Genomic DNA, 24,226 nt, shown 5'->3' on the forward strand with positions numbered 1-24,226 from the left:
TGTGCATGTGTGGGTAACCAACTAACAGTTACAAGAGAACGGAAATAATGATAATATTGCTAACAGTGGATGTAATACAAGGTATTATTTTCTTTAAAATAAGAAAAATATGGATAAAGAATGAAATTGACAGTAATACAGGTAAGACAGGCAATCATGGGTAATACCTCTTTAACAGCAATGGGGAGAATAATAGGCTCTATGCACAGCAGCCATATTGTAAGACATTCACAGGTGTTACCAATGTGATACTAATGAAGGCTCTGTTCCACTCTGGTCAGACGGAGTCAGGGTGCTGATATTGTGCATGTTGACTCACTGGAAACACTCCGAAATGGCCCTTTACGGGTGTGTAACTCTGAGAGTGTACAAATGGAGCCTTGGTTCCATTTGTACACTCTCAGAGTTATGGGGGTCTTAGAAACCACTGTGCTACACTAAATGGAACAGAGCCTTCATTAGTATCACTGGTAACACCTGTGAAGGAAGCGATAATATGGCTGCTGTGCATAGAGCCTATTTAGCATCTAGATAGATGTATAGCATGTGCAGTATGTTATACATGTATAAAATACATGCATATATACTGTACGTACATTAGTGGTGCAAAGAATTGTTTTGTTTAGATTCTTGTCTTTTATTTTGTACTGTCGTCGAAGCCATGGGGCTTTGCGACACCTCCGGCACTTTGTCTGCATCATCTTAAACCAGTGGTTCTCAAACTCATGTCAAGGACCCCCAGAATTATATGTATTTGGCCGCGGACCCCCATCTAAAAGATATCGTGTTCCAGGAAGCCCCAGAAGCAAAGATTCCAGTTGCAAATGTTCGCTTTAAAAAATATCATATACAAAGGACCCCTGGGACCCCACTTTGAAAACCAATGTCGAAAACAGTCCGTTGCTGAGGTGGTGTTTGTCCTTCAGAGTCTTTGTGGCCCCTACCCAAGCGCCTGCCGTCGAACGAATGCATCCCGCAGGGACGGCGGGAGCTCCCTACGGTTGAGATTGGAAGCCAAACCTCGCCACCCTCCTCAGGGGGGGAGGAGCCAATGACGAGACATGTGATTGGCCCCATGATATATCTAGAGGGCTTGGCCCCATGATATATCTAGAGGGCAGACTGCCCCGACCCCCAGCCATTCGTTTCAGTGAAAGTTGCTCAGTGGCGTTTGAAGCACCCGGAAGTCAGCCGGAAGTACCAATATCGTAGCCAATATTGTAGCCAATAGAGCAGGCCATAGAGTTTTGAGCAGGCACACTAGCGTTTCCAAACGGGTAGACGCACGCGCACGTACAGTAGCATTTTAAATGCGGAAGTGTTGCTATCCCAGATTTGACCACCAGGCGACAGCCGCTTCACTGTTCTACCGTGGTCCTGGAGACTTACACTGTCAGAGTTACAGACCTGTAAGGGTCTGTAAGGGTAAGGGTTTGGAACCCCCTCAAGTAACCCAGAGGGTCCCTGTACCTCACTTTAAGAACCTGTGAGGTATATTTAGGTATACATAGGAAGGAATCGCTAAGGAATCGGACCGGTAAGAGGGAATCGTTAAGGAATCGGAAACGTTAAAATCATTAAGGTTCCCAACCTAGTCAGGACGCTCTGGGTTGTAGCATCGTAGAAGGATTTCACGACCAGCTGTTCTTGAGATGGTTACAGGCTGTGTTCTCGCCTTCTTTGCCACGGTCTCTGTGTGCATTCTCCAAGTCAGGTCCTCCGTAATCTCTCAAGACAGATTCGGCTAACAGCTGAATCTATCAGCGCCACTGCCTTAAACATGTAATGTTGTTGTTAGTCGGAGAAAAAAAATACAGAAGCACGGGGGGGGTGTTCCCTTTTATTTTTATCCGAAAGGGTTCCCAGATTGGGTCCTCAGTGATGTGCACAACAAGGTACTTGAAGCTGCATGCTCACTGGTCCCCCGTTGATCAAGAGGGGAGTGTAAGACCTCTGCTGGTGCCTATAGATGTCCACCATCATCATCTTCTAGGTGTTTCAGATGTTCAAGATGAGGCTGTTTTCCTGGCTATTTCTAGTTAGTTACAGTATATATTACACCAACAGTGATGCAGTGTTCATCTTACATTAAGGCAGTGGTTGTCAAGGGCCCCCACGTTAATGTTTGTATTGTTGAGTTTATTGAAACAAACTGTTAGCTCAATCTCGTTGTATTAAAGATATTCAATACAGATATCTTCATGCCAGATTTAGCGACTCCGGCCACAAACGTCCCAGACAAACTGCTAGCCTATCCACTTAGCCGGCTCTGCTCTGCGAGACTGATTTTTGTATTTTTGATTAGGTGTGCTGTCATACTCGTTTGAGCTTTCCGTTCTCGTTTGAGCTTTGTCTTTCCGTAATATTACGTCATATCAAATCCAACGCTTCACTGCCAAAGACGTAACATTACTGGTCCACTGCAATGTTATCAGATTCACAAAAATACATTTATCTCGGATTTCTTTTCCCAGATTGCATTTTTGGTGAAAATAAACTATATTCAACTGCCGATAACTAAAAAACGGAAGATCACGGTTTAAAAAAATCTTTATCCGGTACATAGAAGAGACCCTCCCCCTCCCCCAGACAGCTTTTGTTTACATCCGTGTCCACAACGTGGGTTCCGTGGGTCTCCGCGGGTTGTCAAAATAATGTAAAAATGCTGGCACTGGCGGATGAATTAATTAATTAATGAATTAACCCATTTAGATCTGGAACGCATCTGTGTCACTTTAGGTTTCTTTGGCTATTCAAAAATAGCAGATATACAAGCTCGTAGCGCGGCACCGAGTGCCGCGCTACGAGCTTGTAGATCTGCTATTTTTGAAAAATCGTGTAAATATTTTTTAAATATTTTTTTCCGAAAAACTGTTTTTTTTTAGAAGCGGCCCCAGGTCTGAATGGGTTAATGGTCTCCATGTGGCAGTATATTAATGGATATTAATGTATATATGTATATGTATATATTTGTAGTTGGTTATACCACCAGTGATCTGGTCTTCGACTGGCAGTCGGATCCAGTTCAGATGGATGAGATCCAGCTTCCACAGTTTGACATCAAACAGGAAGACATCATCTATGGCAACTGCACCAAGTACTACAAAGGAACAGGTATTTAATACAGTATACACTACTGCTGTACCAAGTACTACAAAGTAACATGTATTTAATACAGTATGTACTACTAGTGGACCAAGTACTACAAAGGAACATGTATTTTATTATATATTTATTCATTTTGTTGACTAAAACTATGACAAAAAATGTGTCGGCCTACCTTGTTTCACTGCTGAAAACGAAACAAAAACTAAACTAGAAAAAGTGCTCCTTGGAGCACAGGTCTCCGCCAGGTCAGGTACGTTATTGTGGCCTCCTGGTGGCGCTATAATAGGCCAATGTGAAAAGGGTGCCATTTATTCTTAGGTCTTTCACGGCAATTAGATACTGCATTCATGATTTGAGGCATTTTGTTCCAAAAATGTGTTTTGCTAAATTAGACCTGCTGGTGGCGCTATAACAGGGCAATGTGAAAAGAGTGGCATTTCTTCCTCAGTCTAGTGGGAATGTGCGTGTGAAATTTCACGGTAATCGCAAGCTGCGTGCATAGTTTGAGGCTTTTTGTTCAAAATGGACCAATCCTGCAAACTTTGGAAGCCAACCATAGGCAATGAGGATGGAAAATGCGAAATCAGACAGATCCGTGTTGATCACATGACTATAGAGATACTGTGTACCGATTTGCATGACGTTTGGATAAAATCTGTATAGGAGTAATGTAAAAAAATGGGTTTTGCACAAATCGGCCTCCTGGTGGCGCTATAACAGGCCCACGTGAAAAAATTGTGGCAGAGGTTCTGAATTGCTATCCAGGGAGTGTGTGTGCACAGTTTCGGAGCGACCGGGCCAACGGTGCCGCAGATTAGCCGCTAACACACAGACAGGACGGACACACACACGGACGGACGGACGGGGGGTAAAACATACTCTCTCGCCATGCCTTCGGCCTGGCGGAGACAACTACGCTATGATAACAAAAACTATGACAGTTTCGTCAACAAATAAAAACTAGACTAAAATGTTAGGGAGGGGACTAGTGGAGAAGAGATCCAGTGGAACTAAGAAGTCGTTTTATGCTTGGCTGCTTGTGGGTGTCATGCTAAAAAAAAATGCTGAACTACAAGCTCACAACAGATGTGTTGTGAGCTTGTAGATTGGCTATTTTCTGCAGCCGATCCACAAATCAGGCATTACGACGCCATCAACGCCTGCCAATATTTATTTAGTTCATCTTAATACGTTTTTCTCACACTCCCAATCACTTCCCATCAAACGGAAACATATTGCGTGATTACATCAGGAAGCCGTTATGAATAAACATGATTCCCACAACGCACGTTCCTCCAAACACGCACCTGATTCATTATGGAGAGACTGCAGGGCTGCCGTTCTGTTGAATCTAATTGAAGATGACAGCCGAACAGTGCATTACAATCGTCCTCGTTTAAAACCTGAACGGTGTATTAAACTATGCACCTGAATACATTTGCGGTGAGGAGCAGGCAACGCGGTGACATAAACGTGCTTCAGCACTGCCTTTAGTCTGCCTCTCCCTCGCGCTGCGCCAGACACAAACAGTGGCTGCATCTAGATTCCATCGATCCCATAGCCCGAGGGGACGAGACTGTGATTGGTAGAGACACAACCAGCCTCCGTTTCATGAGAAAACGTCCGAATAAACAGTGGTGGAAAAAATACTATAATTCTTTACTCAAGTGAAAGTACCAATACTGCAAAATAGAAATACTCTGTTACAAGTAAAAATAACTAGAATTGAACATTTACTTGAGTAAAAGTACAAAAGTATTGGCATCAAAATGTACTTAAAGTACCAAATGTAAAAGTACTAAAATGTTGGAAAATAGTAGATCTACAAGCTCACAATGTGTCGCGATGCAACGCGTTGTGAGCTTGGAGATATGCTATTTTTAAATAGTCTAGGTATAAAATAGGGCTAAAGTGGTTAATGTATGTTTAATAATATCATCATTTATATCTGAAAAGTAACTAGTAACTAAAGTTTTCAAATAATTGTATTGGAGTAAAAGAACAATGTTTGCCTCTGAGATGTAGTGGAGTAGAAGTAAAGGTATTGGACATTGGAAATACTCAAGTAAAGTACAAATACCTCAAAATGTTACTTAAGTACAGTACTTAAGTAAATGTACTTAGTTACTTTTCCACCACTGCCAATAAAGGTCGCAAAAAAAAATGCCACTGGCAGCTGAACTTAGCACTAGGTATAGGTATTTGAGTAAAAGTACTTGGTTTCTTTCCATCACTGCGCCTCAGCATTCCATCTCCCAGTGTCTAGCACCTTGAAAAGGAGAGAGACACTCTCTCACTGCTCGGCTCCTACCGATAATAAGCCACTTTGACCTACTTACTTATCGTTACTATAAATCCATGCTTGGACTGCTGCCCAGTTATCTATCCACTTACATGCTATGTAAACAGTGTGGCTGCACATTCCCAGGGCTTCAACACTCTCTCCGTCAGAGGGTGGCAAAAAAAAGTGACCAAAAATAGTCGCATACCGATTCGTTGTGAGCGCTGTCGGCTAATTTTGAGAAAAGTTAAATATCATTTAAAAAATCACACCCTGTGTGAAGGTAGCGGCGCCTTTGATACATTATGTCATCGATATGTGTTTATAATGTGTTTATAGCCATGTGTCACGTGAAGCTTGACCAATCACTTTGTTGACGGACCGACTTTGTTGACTGACCAATCAGAACGTTGACGGGTCTGACCAATTCACCAATCACTTTGTTGACGGGTCTGACCAATCAGAACGTTGACGGGTCTGACCAATCAGAACGTTGACGGGTCTGACCAATCAGAGCGTTGACGGTGAACACGGACAAAGTCAGGTATAGAGCAGGATCCGCTCTATACCTAAAGGTATAGAGCGGCTAGCGCCGCTAAAAATCACACCCTGTGTGAAGAGAGTGGTGCCTTTGATGAGCCCCGTATTGATGTTGTCATCAATGTTTGTTTATTGGACATACACACGGACACACAGACAAAGTCAGATATAGGAGTGGTTGGCACCACTCAAAAATCAACCCAGTGTGAAGTGAGCGGTGATATTTATTAAGTTATTAATTTCATCATGCATCTCGGTAGCCAATCACAGCACGTCCTGCGATGTGACGTGCTTACATTTTTTACATTATTATTAATTTCATCATGCGTCTCGCTAGCCAATCACAGCGCATCTGCGAAGTTCTAAGTTAATTTATATCATGTGTCTCGCTAGCCAATCACAGCACGTCCTGCAAGGCTTAGGCTATGGTCTTGTTTTCCACAGCATGGCGCCACAGCGAAAGACACATTTTCACGACGGAAATAGAAAACGTTCGCCACGGATGGGTCCCAAACCCACTTATAGGAGCGGTTGCACCGCTCAAAAACAATTTTGCCTGTAATCACATGCTCAAAATAGACAGGCCAGTTTTAAAAGTGATTAATTACAGGATAATCTTATTGAAAAACAAAAAAGAATTAATGTAAAATCAAGAAAACATCATTTAGTAACTTTTATCAACAAATTCGGCTGCCTGCAACACCATGCCTTATTAGGGAGATGGACAAGGCATCAGCTTCTTTGATTGGCCAACCCAACCCCGAGGGACTTCATGGATTGGCTAGACTCTGCGTGATGTTTGTGAAGCTGACCCTATATAAGTGGCAGCGTGTACACTAACATTCTCTTACGGAAGAATCAATTTGGATCCAAGGTCTGTTCAGTTGTGAGAAATGTTTCACTGGACGCTGCATCTGAAAGGACCAAAGACAGCCAGCGAGCCTGCTGTTACAGTTGGACACAAGCTGTACTCCTTCTCCTTCTGTGATGGGGGCAACGGTCAGACTGGTGTGCATATTTTCGACACAGTGTCTTTACGTTGGATTGCGTTGCCCCCAGAGACAACTGCAAGAGGAGAATGTCCTTTTGAGGCTCCCTCCACGTTTATTACAGCTGTGCTGGTAGAAGATACCATCTACATCTGGGGAGGAGGGTATCCTCCGTGCAACGTGCTTCATGCGTTTGACGTCGACGCCCACAGATGGTCCAAACCCAGGGTTTCTGGGACTGTTCCAGAGGGGAGGATGAACCACTCAGCCTGTGTCTTGGAGAAGGTCATGTTTATCCATGGAGGATACAACCATTCTGGATGCACTAATGACATCTACAAGTTGGACACCACCACAATGGTCTGGTCTTTAATTAAGACCAGAGGCATTCGACCACCTGCTGCAGAAGGTCACTCTGCCACCATCATCGGGACAAAGATGTTTGTACTTGGGGGCCGAGGGGACAAGTGGTTCGTCTACGACCAGATCAGAGTGTTTGACACAGAGACCAACTGCTGGCTGAACACACTTTATGCACAGCCTTTTCCAGGACAGCGTCATTCAGCATTTGCCTACAATGGAGAGCTGTACATATGTGGTGGCAACAACAGTAACCCGACCTTCAATGATCTGTGGAAATTCAACTCGGAGACCCTCTCCTGGAAGAAGGTTGAGCCCAAAGGGAAAGGACCACGTTCAATGTATAACATGTGCTGTTTTATGGTGGGAGATCGTATCATCCTCTTTCGGAGGTACTCCACAGCCAGTGACCTGTATATCTTAGACCTCAGTCCTAGTCTCAAGACCTTATGCAAGCTAGCAGTTATTCAGTATGGTCTGGAGCAGTGGGAACTCCCACACAACATCAGGTGGGAACTGGGAGGCATGAGAATGCCTGAAGAAGCCTAACAGAAATAAGTTTTACTCCTACCCGTGCACAAGATGAATCCTTGAACCTTGAACGACGACCAACATAAACTGAATAAAATAACGTAACCCTCTGAAAAGAAACAAACAAACAGTGAGTAAGCCCACGACAAACAATACATACATAATTAAATGTATAACCGCAAGTGGCAACTGGGTCCCAGCGTAGGAGATGATTTTGCCATGATGAACATGACGATAATGGCTTTCAGAAGATGAAGAAGAAACATAATGTGTTTGTTCACAGTGAGATTTGAACTCACAACCCTAAGTAAGGGAGGATCTCTGATGTTGCATGTAACACTATGCACCGTGTTTTTATCTCCGTATCTGTATCTGCTATTTTTTCCTTCTTTTTTTTTCAGAATCATATATATATATATATATATATATATATATATATATATATATATATATATATATATATATATATATATATATATATATATAAATAAAGAAATCACCTAATGCCTGTTTCGTTTTACTTACCTTTTCAACTAGTCACAGAATATTTATCTCCAGTATTATTCATCCCCCCATAGTTGCAAATCACGGGGGGTTTCACTGTGCTTCCACGAAGAAAAAAATAATAATGTCATCGCGACCCCAGTTGGCTTGTTATAGGCCGTTGAAAATAGCCTGCAGGGGACAAAAAGGAAAGCAAGATACAGCCGTTTCCCCAAATACGCTAACCAGGAAGTTGATGGATCACGTGATCTCCTAGATCTCTCTGTGTCTGAGCCTGAAATGGTGGCTCATAGGTTGCGAAACAGCGCCATCCAGTGGACAACCACTGAAAACCCCAAACTCGTGTTTGGCACTGTGGACTGCCAAGGACGAGTGTACTCGTCCTTGGCAGTCATAATTCAGGCAAAAGTTTACAAAAAAGTTCTGATATTGCTTTGAAGTCAAATACCACCCAGCCCTAGTATACATTATGTATGTAGGGGAGAGCCCCCAATATTCTAACGTTTTTCCCTTTTCACTCTTTTACTCTGCGATCTTTTTACCTACATATGTAATATTTTCAAGCAAAGGACCTACACATGTCCGCTATCATAAACCACTTAAAGTTTTTCAATTGATAAAACGGGTCGTGAGTTATTAAACCGAAAGTGAACGCTGTTCCGACGTTACATTTTAAGCGCATATGAGACTAATTGTAACAGCATGAGTTACTAATGTAACACTGCTAAAAAACTGCATTAAACAAATCGTTTTCAGCTTTAATCAATTATATTTATTTCAAGCAACTGTTTTACATTGTTTTCATACCAAGGATGTGATAAGATAATGTATCAAACATAAGGAATGTATTACATCTTACCGGATGGCAGTTTGAGTAAAATCCATGAGAAAAGCCATTGATCACACCTAAACAGATGCGTGTTACAATCGGGCCGCTCTGTGCTCCACTCCTTTGGCTTTGTTTACAGAACAGAACTAACGTGCATAGAGTAATAAAACAATGTAAACTGATGAAGAACAGATACATGCAGACAACCATGTGGATTTTAGCTCAACAACATTAAAGGAAAGATTTGTAGACCAAAGATACTCAAGGTGATTTTTTGTACTAACTTTAAGATAAATCCGTTTTTCTGCGATAACTTTCTCTAGTCTGGATGAAAATACTTTGTACTTCCTGGGCACGTTCATTACAGCACTGGTCACATACTGATGTGATGACGTTATGATAAAATTGACCAATCAAGAGAAAACATGCTTGTTGCAACCATGACGCGTTACAATCTTGGCGGCTCTCCCCTACCGTATAAAGGCTATGTATTTAATATATTTTGGGAACAAAGCCATTTGTTTGTTCGACGTTGTGCTGAAAAAGCAGAGCAAACCGTTAACAGCGCTGTCTCCCTTCTCCTATAGGATACTACACGTGTATTGAGGTCGTTTTTACCTTGCGCAGGCAGGTGGGTTTCTACCTGATGGGTGTGTACGCTCCCACGCTGCTCATCGTTGTGCTGTCATGGCTCTCCTTCTGGATCAACCCTGATGCCTCCGCTGCCAGGGTGCCTTTAGGTAAAAACACACGCACACGCAGACACACGCAGACACACACACACACACACGCACACGCACATGCACACACACACACACACACACGGGACAAACGGACAAAGAAGTTATACATAATGGAAATCGAGAGGTTTTTATCTGACAGCAGTGGTGGAAAAAGTACTTACATTTTGTACTTACGTAAAAGTATCAATACTGCAATGTAGAAATACAAAAAATACTTTCTTTTTTTTTTTTTTTTTTACAGATCTACAAGCTCACAATGCGTCGCATCGCGACACATTGTGAGCTTGTAGATCGGCTATTTTCAAATGGCCAAAATATATATAGGGCTGAATGTATGTTTTGTAATAATAATCAAAATCTTACTCTAGTAACTAAAGTTTTCAAATAATTGTTGTGGAGTGAAAGTATAATATTTGCCTCTGAGATGTACTGGAGTAGAAGTAAAAGTACTGAAAATTGGAACTACTCCAATAAAGTCAAAATACCTTTAAAACTGTACTTAAGTACTGTGTACTTGAGTAAATGTACTTAGTTACTTTACACCGCTGCCTGACAGCAATTATATAATTTTGGGCGTATTCGACATAAAAACGCCGGCGCATAAAATATTAGTGCAGCAGCAGCAGCAGCAGCAGTGTGAATGGATGTTGTACCTCTTCCCTCCATCAGGCATCATATCCTCCTCTACTCCATCCATCCATCCATCTTTACCTCTGACACACCATCCCTCCATCCACGTCTTGGTGAGTATCATCATCATCATCATCATCATCATCATCATTGGGGTGCAATATTTAATTGAACTAATCGTTTTAATAACCAATAACTGGGACTAAATCATTATGGAATTTTGTCGATAAATAAAGACAAGGCGAAAATGGAGTTAACACAATAAAGACTGGGCTAAAATCTGTCTTAATTTTAGTTCACAAAAAAAAGACTAGACAAAACGCCGGCAGGCAGGCAGGCACTCACTCACTCACTCACTCACTCACTCACTCACTCACTCACTCACTCACTCACTCACTCACACATACACTCTCACACACTCACTCACCCACCCACTCACTCACTCACTCACTCACTCACTCACTCACTCACTCACTCACTCACTCACTCACTCACTCACTCACACATACACTCTCACACACTAACTCACTCACTCACTCACTCACTCACTCACTCACTCACTCACTCACTCACTCACTCACTCACTCACACATACACTCTCACACACTAACTCACTCACTCACTCACTCACTCACTCACTCACTCACTCACTCACTCACTCACTCACACACACTCTCACACACACACACACACACACACACACACACACACACACACACACACACACACACACACACACACACACACACTCACTCACTCACTCACTCACTCACTCACTCACTCACTCACTCACTCACTCACTCACTCACTCACTCACTCACTCACTCACTCACTCACTCTCATACACACAGATTTGAATGGACAGTTATGCTGCGCTCACAGCAGCTACAAAAGTTACGAAACTACAAAGCGATGCAGTTTATCTGTCGCCGAGTCGTGGTTGAAGTGTTTTGCGACATGCTCCAACATTATCAAGCTCACGTCCGACAAGCGACAATGTAAAGGAACATAATAAGTTATAATTGTTGGACTAAAGAACAGGGAACTGGCTGATGTGATGGAAATAACCCCCACCCCCGCCCCCCAGGAATTGTGTCGAGAGAGAATGTGAGTGGAAATGGAGGAACAACGCTTGGTCAAAATGGTCAATGTATGTTGCAATGTCCATGACACTGTCATAAGACAAAGAAAAGGACAACAAAAAAAGAAACATGTGAAATATTGGAGATGCAAGGTGTTCATGCCCAACAGTGAAAAATATGCTGAATAAATATGTAGTTCATACATGGGCAACTGGCGGCCCGGGGCCACATGCGGCCCCCACCTTCACTTCATGCGGCCTGCAGGTTAATATCAGAATACTGATATATCATTGATTTCAGCTGTTACAATTCAAAACATGCAAACATGACCCGCTTTAATTACTTCTGTCTATATTAGTAGCTTAATGACTAGTATTACAATTCTATCGTCTTTTTTATGTCCAATGCATTTGTATTTAAGTTCATAAAGTTAACATAAGTATAACTAAATGCATTTGAAATAAAATAAAAATGTTATTTTTCAGGATTCCAATTCGAAAATAGCAAAAAAAAGAATTCTGGATTCCAATTCAAAAATAGCCGATCTACAAGCTCTGCGACGCGTTTTGAGCTTGTAGATCGGCTATTTTTGCTACTTTTGTGTGACATAGAATGGCAATATGCAATGTGGCCCTCTGGAGTGAGTGTGGAAATATAGTGGCCCTCTCCATCATCAAAGTTGCATCACCCCTGATATAGTTTGATCATGCAGTGTAATTAACCAGTGCTTCCCATCTGTGTGTGCGTGTGCGTATGTACGTATGTGCGTGCGTGCGTGCGTGCGTGCGTGCGTGCGTGCGTGTGTGTGTGTGCGTGCGTGCGTGCGTGTGTGTGTGTGTGTGTGCGTGCGTGCGTGTGTGTTAGGTATCTTGTCAGTGCTGTCGTTGTCCAGTGAGAGCATGACGCTGGCCGCAGACCTTCCTAAGGTGTCCTATGTGAAAGCTATAGACATCTGGCTCATCGCATGTCTGCTGTATGGCTTTTCATCGCTGGTGGAGTATGCTGTCGTTCAGGTGAGTCCACACCAGCGGTGGAAAAAGTACCACAATGTTTTACGCAAGTAAAAGTATCAATGCTGCCATGTAGCAGTACTCTGTTACAAGCCAAAGTCTGGAATTCAAAATGTACTTGAGTAAAAGTACAAAAGTGTTGGTTATCAAAATGTACTTAAAGTACCAAAAGTAGAACGTACTCATTATGCAGAGTGTCAAATGTATAAAATGTATACAAATCTTTTCAAAATAGCAGATCTACAAACTCACAATTTGTTGGATCGCGACGCAAACATTCAAAAATGTTTGCGTCGCAATGCGTTATGAGCATGTTGATTGTCTCATTGTGTTTAATTAATGCTCCATTGCGGTGAGTTTGTAGGTTGGCTATTTTCGGCACGGAAAATTATAAAAAAAAACTCGACTCGAAACCGCCGCTCTTCAAACACTAACCTCCTCAAAACCCCCAAGACAAACCTACGTACCATGGGCGACCGGGCTTTCTGCTCGGCCACCTTTTTAACCAAGCATTTTTAGCTACACTGGTTTTACCCTTAGGTTTTAGCCTGTGCCCTCATGTTTTACATGTTTTTATGAGTTACATGTCATTGTTCCAACATGTCATTGTTCCGACATTACTAACCCTATCCCTAACCCTAACCATAACCCTAACCGCACGCGGAAGCCACGTAGTCGGAGTAGTGTGATGTCGGAATTATGTGCAGTCACCCTTTTTATGTTGGTGTGATGATTATTATTATTTTTTTATTATGCAAATGCTTATTGTAGCACTTTGAGATTTTCACAAATGTAAAGTGCATTATAAATAAAATCCATTATTAGTATTATTATTAAATCAGGCATTATTGTGTCTCTGCCATGTGTGCTTGTTCAGGTGATGTTAAATAATCCCAAGCGCATCGAGGAGGAGAAAGGCAAAATGGCCGCCAAGGAGAAAGCCAGGAGAGAGAAAGAGGGAGAGACTCCAATCAAGAAAACCAACAACCCGGTCAACGGGACGGGTGGAACACCCATCCATGTCAGCGCCGTGCAGGTAAGCAGTGTTCATTTTAGTTTGAGTCATAGTTTAGTCACCGGAGATTTTTCAGTTCTAGTCTACAGTCTAGACTAAATATCATAAGATTTCAGTCGACTAAATCAACAGTTGATTTTACCCAAAATATATATTTTGCCAGTGCCTTGATGGCATCGAAATGCCTGATTTTACACTTGGTTGCATGCTGAAAATAGCCGATCTACAAGCTCACAACGCGCCGCGCTGCGACACATTGTGAGCTTTTAGAACTACTATTTCCATGAGCGCAACACCCGAGCGCAACCAAACATATGACTTGTCTGAGTTCTACTGTATCTCGTCTCCACTAGTCCCTCGCTAAGGTAGAGGGTAGAGCATGGAGAAGAATCAAACAGTAAAGAAAAACATGTATAGTAAACAATTGTATCATGAACTCTTTTGTGATAACATAGGCTACATGTAGGAAAGTAGCTACTTCATCATAGAAGAGCGTTGCACAAACGTATAGTGAAAATAGCTTGTAGCTTGTAGATTTTTCACTATTTCTGACCATTTCCGTTCCCTTTCCTGAAAAGTCACGGTGTTTGAACCATAGACAGTAAAGAGAATGAGAATGGACAGCGTTTACGCTCATAGAATCTACAGGCCGTAAATGAAGCCTATTTTTCAGCAATTTCAAATCCGCCATCTTTCTATATCGCGTCATATCGCGCCATGTCCTATGCAACCGGAAATCAATGCTATTGGTTGTGTAGCTTGTCAATCAAATCCTCTAGAGCAGTGGTTTTCAACCAGTGGTCCGGGGACCACCAGTGGTCCTTGAGGTAGTACCAGGGGGTCCCCAGCAAAATGAGTTAATAGCGTCACAATCATTTTTAACCACTTAGCTTTGGCTATTCAAAAATAGCAGATATACAAGCTCATAGCGCGGCACCGAGTGCCACGCTACGAGCTTGTAGATCTGCTATTTTTTTAAGCAAAAATGTACTGATATCTTTGCTTCTGGGGGTCCCTGGCACAAAACATTTTCAAATGGGGGTCCGCGGCCTTAATGTATATCAATTTAGGGGTCCTTGGCATGAAAAATGTTGAAAACCACTGATCTAGAGCATACCCTGCTTTATCGTCAATTTTAAAATAAATGGGAGCATAATTTACCAAAACTCATACCATGGTGATTGAAAGAAGACTTTAAACTAACGAATGGAAGCATTATAGTATTTATGACCATGCTTATTAAGGTAAGAAAATCAAGTCTAAAGTTTGTCAAAAACCCACCCGCTTGAATGGAGAAAGATTCTTTCTGACACCAGCAGGGGTAAAACAGCAAACCTACAGGCCATTCATGTGAACTTTTACTTCCTACATAGACCATAGACTGTATAAATGAGATGGACAAACCCCCTCCGCTGCTTTCTACAGACCGAAAATGAATCCTTTGCTGCAGACTGTGGCTCCGCCATCTTTCACTACGCGTCAGAATGAGTTCAGACCATTATTGGTTGGGTAACTTGTCAATCAAGAGCGGGGGGCGGGGAATGAATGCTATTGGTTGTGTAGCGTGTCAATCAAATCATCCCGCCCCTCCTAGAGAATAGCCTACTTTATCGTCAATTTTATAATAAATAGAACCATAATTTAGCAAAACGCATATCCTGATGATTGAAAGGAGACTTTAAACTAGCGACTGGAAGCATATAGAATTTATGACAATTTTTATTACAGTAAGAAAATCGAGTCTGAAAGTTGGTAAAAACCCATCGGCTTGCGTTAAAATAAATTCTTTCTGAACTCACAGGTCGGCACGGGTGAAACAGCGCCTCTCGCTGGACATTTACTAAACATCCGGGTTGGCCTCATAGTAAATATCTCAGCCTTGCCCCTTGACATAGACTCAATAGGCTCTATGCACAGCAGCCATATTATCACTTCCTTCACAGGTGTTACCAATGATACTAATGAAGGCTCTGTTCCATTTAGTGTAGCACAGTGGTTTCCACGACCCCCATAACTCTGAGAGTGTACAAATGGAACCAAATGGACCCGTACACTCTCAGAGTTACACACCCATAAGGGGCCATTTGGAAGCCCACGAGGGTCCCTGGACCCCAACTGTAGACCCACTGGTGTAACAGAGTGTTTCCAGTGAGCCAACATGCACAATATCAGCACCCTGACTCTGTTTGACCAAGAATGGAACAGAGCCTTCATTAGTATCATTGGTAACACCTGTGAATGTCTTCATAATATGGCTGCTGTGAATAGAGCCTATTTCAAAGCCGGAAGCTGAGGCCCTTGGTTTGGACATACAAGGTTTCCACCTGACAGGGACGATGTGTGCATTGTGCAGCAGCACCGCAGTGTCCCCATTAAAACTGTCGGGCCTTGGTTTACTGTCTCCATCACTGCTGCAGTGCATACGTGAAGGAACACTACACTGTTTTACCACGGTTTACTGTCTCCATCACTGCTGCAGTGCATACGTAAAGGAACATTACACTGTTTTACCACGGTTTACTGTCTCCATCACTGCTGCAGTGCATACATAAAGGAACACTGCACTGTTTTATCATGGTTTACTGTCTCCATCACTGCTGCAGTGCATACATAAAGGAACGCTCCACTGTTTTATCATGTTTTACTGTCTCCATCACTGCTGCAGTGCATACATAAAGGAACGCTCCACTGTTTTATCATGTTTTACTGTCCTCATCACTGCTGCAGTGCATGCATAAAGGGCTCATAGGGGACCAGAATAGCATGTAGCTATAGGAGCCTTGCCTTGAAAGGCTTTAAAAGTAATCAGTAAGGACCTTGAAATCGATCCTGACACTAACTGGAAGCCAATGGAGAGATGAATGTAATGTGAATGCGTTTCCTGGAGTTTGTTAAAAAGGATCCCTGGCTAATAAGCCGTATATGCCTTAATCCTGCTATATAAACATTGCCTAGGGGGTCAGGGGGGCGGGCGGACGGTGGGTGGGCGTCACAAACGTAATTTGTGGTTAACCCATTAAATTGACTGCCAGAGTTTAATCTCATAATGTACTCACCAGTGCCAAGGTTTTATTGTTGTTTTTTTATTTTTTTCATGTCGCCATAGACCCCGCTAAATCCGTTTAAAATGCGCGTTCATTTGGTTCTACACACACAGGGGATCTGTGTGAAGCTAATAGTGCAGACCGCGTCTCATTGCGACCCGCCATCTTGAAGTTACAGCGGTGAACGCTAGACAGTGAAATGCGAGGAGAAAAACGACAACCGAGATAATCGACTTTAAAACCGCATCCCAGACAGGAAGCGGATACGATCGAGAGAAAAAAACGGAACCGGTTTAATTCCGTTTCCTGTCCGCCTACCGGAACCGGAAATGGATCAAAAAAATCGGAAAGTGCACTTTTTCGAATTAACATTGGATTTTCAAAATATCACCAGTTTGCGTAGATCTACGCGATTGGCACGTGGCGGCTTTTAATCGGTTCGCGTAGATCTACGCGATTGGCAGTCAATGTGTTAAGACCTGGAACTGTGTCATTTTTAGATTTGAGCTAAAAAGCATTATTTTACACTTTGGGCTATTCAAAAATAGCAGATCTACAAGTTCATAGCGCGGCACCGAGTGCCGCGCTATGAGCTTGTAGATCTGCTATTTTTGAAAAATCGTGAAAATGTGTGCAAATCTTTGAATATATATTATTTTAAAGCGAACATTTTGAACTCAAATCTTTGCTTCTGGGGGGTCCCTGGAACAAAATATTTTGACATGAAAAAGATTGAGCACCACTGATATAGAAACATAGGTTTTTAAGAATACTGTTGAGATTTAGGAGACATGTAGAATCGGCTTCAGGTCTTAATGGGTTAACTGTCATGTGGCACACTTAACCACATGAAAGCAAATATAGCTTTCCCACGGGACAGGCCGTACCGTTGCAGGTAGCTTGTAGATGTGTAATTTGATCTCTAATTTATTTGTTGCAAAAGCAAAGCAAAGTTTGTTGTTTACCCAGGGTGTTGGACTAAGTGCGGAACTTATTTACAGCCAGACCCTGCATGGAAGCCTTGCTCAAGGGCTATTCAGCGGTGATTCATGATTGATGTGATGAATTGGGGAATCGAACTAGGTACCTTCCGGTATCAAGGCCGCCCCTCTAACCACTAGGCCACCGCTGCCAACATTGCGCTAACTCATTTGTCAGTTTGATGATTCATCCACGGATGAGGATAGTATAATTGTTTTTCTCAAAATGCATGTCGTCACCTTGCTAAACTAATGGCCTAAGTCATTTTTTGAGGAAAATGATATTTTTGCCTAAGTCAGCTCCTTATGACACTGGCCACCTCTGGTAAAATCGCCCATCTCCTAATTGAAGAGGATCAGGCTGTTCACTCCCCTTTTTGTGACTTCGGCCAAAAAATAGGCCTTTTTTTGGGCTTCAGTCACATGGTTTTGTGACTTAAGCCAAATTATTTACTGATTTAGTTCATTTTGTATTGTATTTTGTATTTGTTTTGCTTTTTCTTTTGGCCTAAGTCAGATTTAATCCTATTTAAACCTATTTAAATCTCTTATGTTACATAACTGACAGACAGTGTTATTTCTATTTAAATAGTCATAATTTGTTATAAACATTTTGGGTGAAATGATTAAGAAATATCATATAGTTTTGTTTTGGATCAGTTTTTTATTTTTCCTGAAAAACTTAAAAAAATGACTTAGGCCATTAGTTTAGCAAGGTGACGATATTGAATTTTTAGCGCCGTTGCTCCGATCCAAAATGGCACCAACACTGTTCAGGCGTCTGCCATCAGAATAGTCACACCAGGGGCCCCATATGGCACCCAGCGGACTCACATGCATGCATGCATCTGAGCTTGTAGATCAATTTTTTTGAGAAATAGCCAGGGTGAGCTTGTAGATCTGCTATTTTTGAATAGCCAACGCAAAGATCGAAAATGGCACGGATGCGTACCCGGTTTTAATTAAGAATGAAGTGTTTAAGATGGTGAATGTATAGTTTCTAGAGCCTGGAGTAGAAGACAATCCCAGCTTTTCAAGTATAGGTGTATGTCGGGTCTCTCTGTTAAGATGTGAATGAACAGGCCCAATTACAAGGGTGTCGTGTTTTAGGTTGTATTATTTGTAATGTGCCCTGTATGTCATTGCTTCTCAAAGTGGGGTCCGGGGACCCCCAGGGGTCCTTGAGGGGGTTCCAGGGGGTCCCCAGTCAAATGATTGATAGGAACCAAATGGACCCTTATGGGTCTGTAACTCTGAGAGTGTACAAGTGGAACCAAATGGACCTGTTCCATTTGTACGCTCTCAGAGTTAGATTAACATAGATTTTTATCATGTATAGTGGGGTCCCAGAGATAATAAAAAATGCCATCAAATGGGGATCCATGTCCTACTAATGCATTATCAAATTGGGTTCCTTCCTTGAAATTAAAATGGTTCGGAATCACTGCTATAGCCTTAAAAAAAATGTCACTTTTGGGGGTCCCTGGCATATCTTTTCAAATGGGGGTCCTTGATATGGATGTTGGATGTTTTCAGTCGGGTATTTATTTGATCATTGTCTGTGAATTGTCATGACGGTCCATTGTTTGTTAAATGAAATGGAAAAGTGTCCTGGCAAGTCCATATGGGCCGGGCTTCCTTTGGAAGCCTGACCCTTTAATAAAGGACTTCAATCAATTGATCGATCAATCAAAGAGACAGAAAATACGTTAATTTTGGCAATGATTCTCAACCTGGACGAACCAAGACCGCAGAACCTTTATTAGTCACTTGATCATCGACAAAGAGGTCAGAGTCAAAAGGTCACACCTAGATTGCGGGGCTGTTTGCTTGATTTGTTTATTGATAAAGTGCCAAGACGTGACTGGAGAAAGGCCAAAAGAGGAGGATCTCCTATAGGCTCTATTCACAGCAGCCATATTATGAAGACATTCACAGGTGTTACCAATGATACTAATGAAGGCTCTGTTCCATTCTGGTCAAACAGAGTCAGGGTGCTGATATTGTGCATGTTGGCCCACTGGAAACACTCTGCTACACCAGTGGGTCTACAGTTGGGGTCCAGGGACCCTCATGGGCTTCCAAATGGCCCCTTACAGGTGTGTAACTCTGAGAGTGTACAAATGGAACCAAAATGGACCCGTAGGGGTCCATTTGGTTCCATTTGTACACTCTCAGAGTTATTGGGGGTCGTGGAAACCACTGTGCTACACAAAATGGAACAGAGCCTTCATTAGTATCATTGGTAACACCTGTGAAGGAAGTGATAATATGGCTGCTGTGCATAGAGCCGTCTCATTTAGCCGATGGCAGTGTTGGGACATCAAAGCACTTGTTGCCAGATGTAGACACAACAATATAAAAATCGTGAAGATTTGTGCAATTTGACTGATTCTGATGTCTAAATCCTAACAGTTTATTTGAAAAAACATATGTTTCTATATCAGTGGTTCTCAAACTTTTTCATGTCAAGGACCCCCAAAATTATGTGTATTTGGCCGCGAACCCCAGTTTATTTATTTTTTGTTCCAGGGACCCCCCAGAAGCAAAGATTTGAGTTACAAATGTTGGCTTTAAAAAATATAATTCAAAGATTTGCTCAAATGTTCAAGATGTTTTTCAAAAAATAGCAGATCTACAAGCTCATAGCGTGGCACTCGTTGCGGCGCTATGAGCTTGTAGATCTGCTGTTTTTGAATAGCCCAAAGAAATCTAAAAGGACACATGTTCCCGGTCTCAAAGGGTTAAGAGGGATACTGTATCTTGTCTCTTATCTCCATATTTTAACTTTTTGGTGTGTTTTGGTAAATGAACGCAATACTTGATCACACTACAGCGTCACACAAAAGCATCAAAAGTAGTAGATCTACAAGCTCGAAACGCGCGGCGCGTTTGGAGCTTGTAGATCTACTACTTTTGCTATTTTTGAATTTGAATCCTTGGACGTAACAGTTTCGGACATGTGAGCTTTCCGCCCGACAGAGGCGATCATGTAAGTGATGACACGACGACGTGAGCAGACACTATTGGAAATGAAATACTACACATTGAAGCAGACGCGCGGGTTCACTCTCGTGATTGGATGGAATTGGGTATCCCGAGTGAAAACCTATTTCTTTCTTTATTAAAGTGCTGGAAACACTCTACAGCAGGGAGTCTTCAACGTTTTCAGGCCAAGGACCCCCTAGCTGAGAGAGAGAGATGAAGCAGGGACCCCCTACTCTAAATTGTACAAAATTGTGTTTCAGATGAACGTTTTTGTTTTTTTACTTAGTCTGCTCTTTTTTCCCTCTACACCTATATAGCCTCTTTGCCAAAAATAGCCGATCTACAAGCTCTCAGCGCCTCGCAGCGCGAGGCGTTGAGAGCTTGTAGATCGGCTATTTTCGGCCAATGTTCCCCTCAGAAAAGGAATTATAGAGTTCAAGTGGTTAACGTAATAAAACTAAATCCTATCACACATAAACGATTTGGCGGACCCCTTATAGTAGCTCTGAGGACCCCCCCTAGGGGTCCCGGAACCCCCTGTTGAAGACCCCCTGCTCTACAGCAATGATCACCGTCAGAATGCAGAGCTTTAACGTTTTAAGAAAAAGAAAAAAAAGGTACTTTCACGCGTGAATGTATCACTTATAGCATCTATAATAACAACTGCACAGAAAGCCCCAGAGTATAGCGCCGCAGAGGTGACACTTTATTGCATTCAGCATGTTCGGTATGCGTGCATATGGATGCAATTCGTCGCTGCAGGAAATCAATAATAAAAGTGTCTAAATATGTAAAAATCTGTCCTCACCACCCCCCCCCCCCCCACCCCCTCGCCTCTCTGGAGCCAGGGCCATAAATTCAGACCGGCTATAACCCTTCGAGAGAGTGTGCGCGTGTGTGTGTGTGTGTGTGTGCGTGCGCGTGCGTGTGTGTGTGTGTGTGTGTGTCCGCTACTTGTCCTCACAAGTATAGCAGAAAAAGAGAAATAGACCTCACAGGATACATCGTTTGGATTATATAAATGGTTACATTTAGGCTCGGGTTAAGATTATGAGGTTATAGCGTTATGCCTGATTTATACTTAGTTGCGCTTCGGTGTTGTGTATACCAAAACAAATGCAGATCTGCAAGCTCACAACGGTGTAGATCTGCTATTGTTGTGGCTCTAGGCTTATGGTTAAAAATCGCAAAAATAAAATTCAAAATTAAATGGCAATCATAAAATCGCCATCTTGAAACGCTGATGTCCCCACAAGTATTTTAATACAATGCTGTGTGTGTGTGTGTGTGTGTGTGTGTGTGTGTGTGCGTGTGCGTGTGCGCGCGCGTGTGTGATTGATAAAATGGCTCTAATTGCTCTGGCAGTATGTCTACGGTAGACACACACACACACACACACACACACACACACACACACACACACACACACACACACACACACACACACACACACACACACACGCGCGCACAGTAATGCAAATAATCCACCCTAGTCCGAAAAAAATAAATACGGACGAAATATTCGGCGGCAGTGTGCAAACGTGATTGACATAACGTGAGGTCGATTTTCTTTTCTTACGTGTTCCGAAATTCCCCCCGTTATTCGGCCGAAAAAACGCACCAGTGTGCAAGGACCTTTAACATCGAATTGTTAGTTTATGCAGATCTACAAGCTCACAATGTGTCGCATGGCGACGCATTGTGAACTTGTAGATCGGCTATTTTCAAATGGCCGAAATGTATATAGGGCTGAAGTGGGTAAGTTCTGTAATAATAATCAAAATCTACAAAGTAACTAGTAATTCAAGTTTTCAAATAATTGTAGTGGAGTAAAAGTACAATATTTGCTGTAGTAGAAGTAAAAGTTCTGAAAATTGGAAATACTCCAGTGAAGTGAAGAAATACCTCAAAATTGTACTTAAGTACAGTACTTGAGTAAATGTACTATTTACTTTACACCACTGCTGCACACATGTGCACATATAGACATCGAAGGGTGTTGTAGATTGGCCATTTTCAGGCTAGAATTGTCAAACTAAATTCTGTCCCTTTTACAATTTTCAGCCACTGCCTTTCTTTTTTTATAATTTTTATCTCTCGATGTTGTAACCCTTTTTTCACCCGGTGCCAATTTGCTAAGTGATCCTAGGCACTACACTCCCCCCACCAGCCTAGGGAGGCCAGGGCCGAGCTCATGCCTCCTTCAATGCATGAGAGCCAACTGAGCTTCTTGTCACCTGACAGGGGACAGTTTCCCTCGTTGGACGTAGCGCGTGGAAGGAACACGTTATTCCAACCAGTTCCTTTCCCCTCCATCAGGCACTACTACATGTTTTTGTGAGGGTATTAACTACCCAAGGAGACACAGGGAGAACATGCAAACTCCACACAGAGTAGGCCCTTTCGCCAACCCCACCTAGGGTATCTATGAAGACACACCCCCAGTGCCCACAGCGTCCCCGGCGGGAATCGAATCCAGGACCTTCTAGCTGTGAGGCGACAGCGCTACCGACTGCACCTCCGTGCCCCCATCAGCCAAGTCCGAAAAAAAAAACAACGATTTTTTTGTGTGTTCAATGCGTCGCATGGCGACGCATTGAACAGCAACTGCCTTTCTAACATTCTCTGCGTCTCCCTCTCTCTCTGTCCCCCCCCTCTTTCTCTCTCTCTCTCTCCCCCCCTCCAGGTGGTGGAGACGCGCTGCAAGAAGGTCTGCACGTCCAAGTCGGACCTCCGCTCCAACGACTTCAGCATCGTGGGCTCTCTGCCGCGGGACTTTGAGCTCTCGAACTTTGACTGCTACGGCAAGGCCGTGGAGGTGCTCGGGGGCCCTGGCCAGTCCAAGAGCAAGGCCAACAAGAAGCCGCCGCCCCCCAAACCCGTCATCCCCGCCGCCGCCAAGCGCATCGACCTGTACGCGCGCGCCCTCTTCCCGTTCTCCTTCCTCTTCTTCAACCTGGTCTACTGGTCGGTCTACCTCCCCTAGTGGTGAGGAGGAGGAGGAGGTAAAAAGCTATAAGGAGAGGACGAGAGGAGCGAACGTTCTGTTTTCTGTTTTCATTTTTTTCTGAAAAAACCTATGTTGCTTTATATCATACATGGGCAACTGGCGGCCCGGGGGGCCACATGCGGCCCCCCACCTTCACGTAATGCGGCCCCCGCAGATTAATATGGGATTACTGATATATCATTGATTTCAGCTGTTTACAATTCAAAACATGCAAACATGACCCGCTCGAATTACTTCCGTCTATATTAGTAGCTTAATGACTAGAATTACAATTCTATTGTCTTTTTTTTATGTCCAACGCGTTTGTATTTAAGTTCATAAAGTTAACATAAGTATAACTTAAATGCATTTGAAATAAAATAAAAATGTTATTTTTCAGGATTCCAATTCGAAAATAGCAAAAAAATTATTCTGGATTCCAATTCAAAAATAGCCGATCTACAAGCTCAAAACGCGTCGCGCTGCGACGCGTTTTGAGCTTGTAGATCGGCTATTTTTGCTACTTTTGTGTGACAGAATGGCAATATGCAATGTGGCCCTCTGGAGTGAGTGTGGAACGACCTACTTGATCATCCTACAGCA

The 24,226-nt window shown here is 42.8% G+C and overlaps 1 protein-coding gene across 1 annotated transcript in view; it reads left to right on the top strand.

Moving 5' to 3' along the window:
- LOC311034604 (glycine receptor subunit beta-like) overlaps nt 1-23,620 on the top strand; it is a gene marked incomplete at both ends in the record, with an annotated part of 52,858 nt that extends 29,238 nt beyond the window's left edge. Inside the window, 5 exons of the mRNA XM_084042492.1 lie at nt 2,977-3,114; nt 9,730-9,882; nt 12,462-12,610; nt 13,485-13,643; nt 23,321-23,620. Coding sequence (XP_083898618.1) covers nt 2,977-3,114; nt 9,730-9,882; nt 12,462-12,610; nt 13,485-13,643; nt 23,321-23,620 — 899 coding nt within the window. The remainder of the gene's footprint in view (nt 1-2,976; nt 3,115-9,729; nt 9,883-12,461; nt 12,611-13,484; nt 13,644-23,320) is intronic.
- Between the last annotated feature and the right edge of the window lie 606 nt (nt 23,621-24,226).

The sequence above is a fragment of the Gymnoscopelus microlampas genome, assembly GCF_963454915.1.
Source record: "Gymnoscopelus microlampas genome assembly, chromosome: 2".
Lineage (NCBI taxonomy): Eukaryota > Metazoa > Chordata > Actinopteri > Myctophiformes > Myctophidae > Gymnoscopelus > Gymnoscopelus microlampas.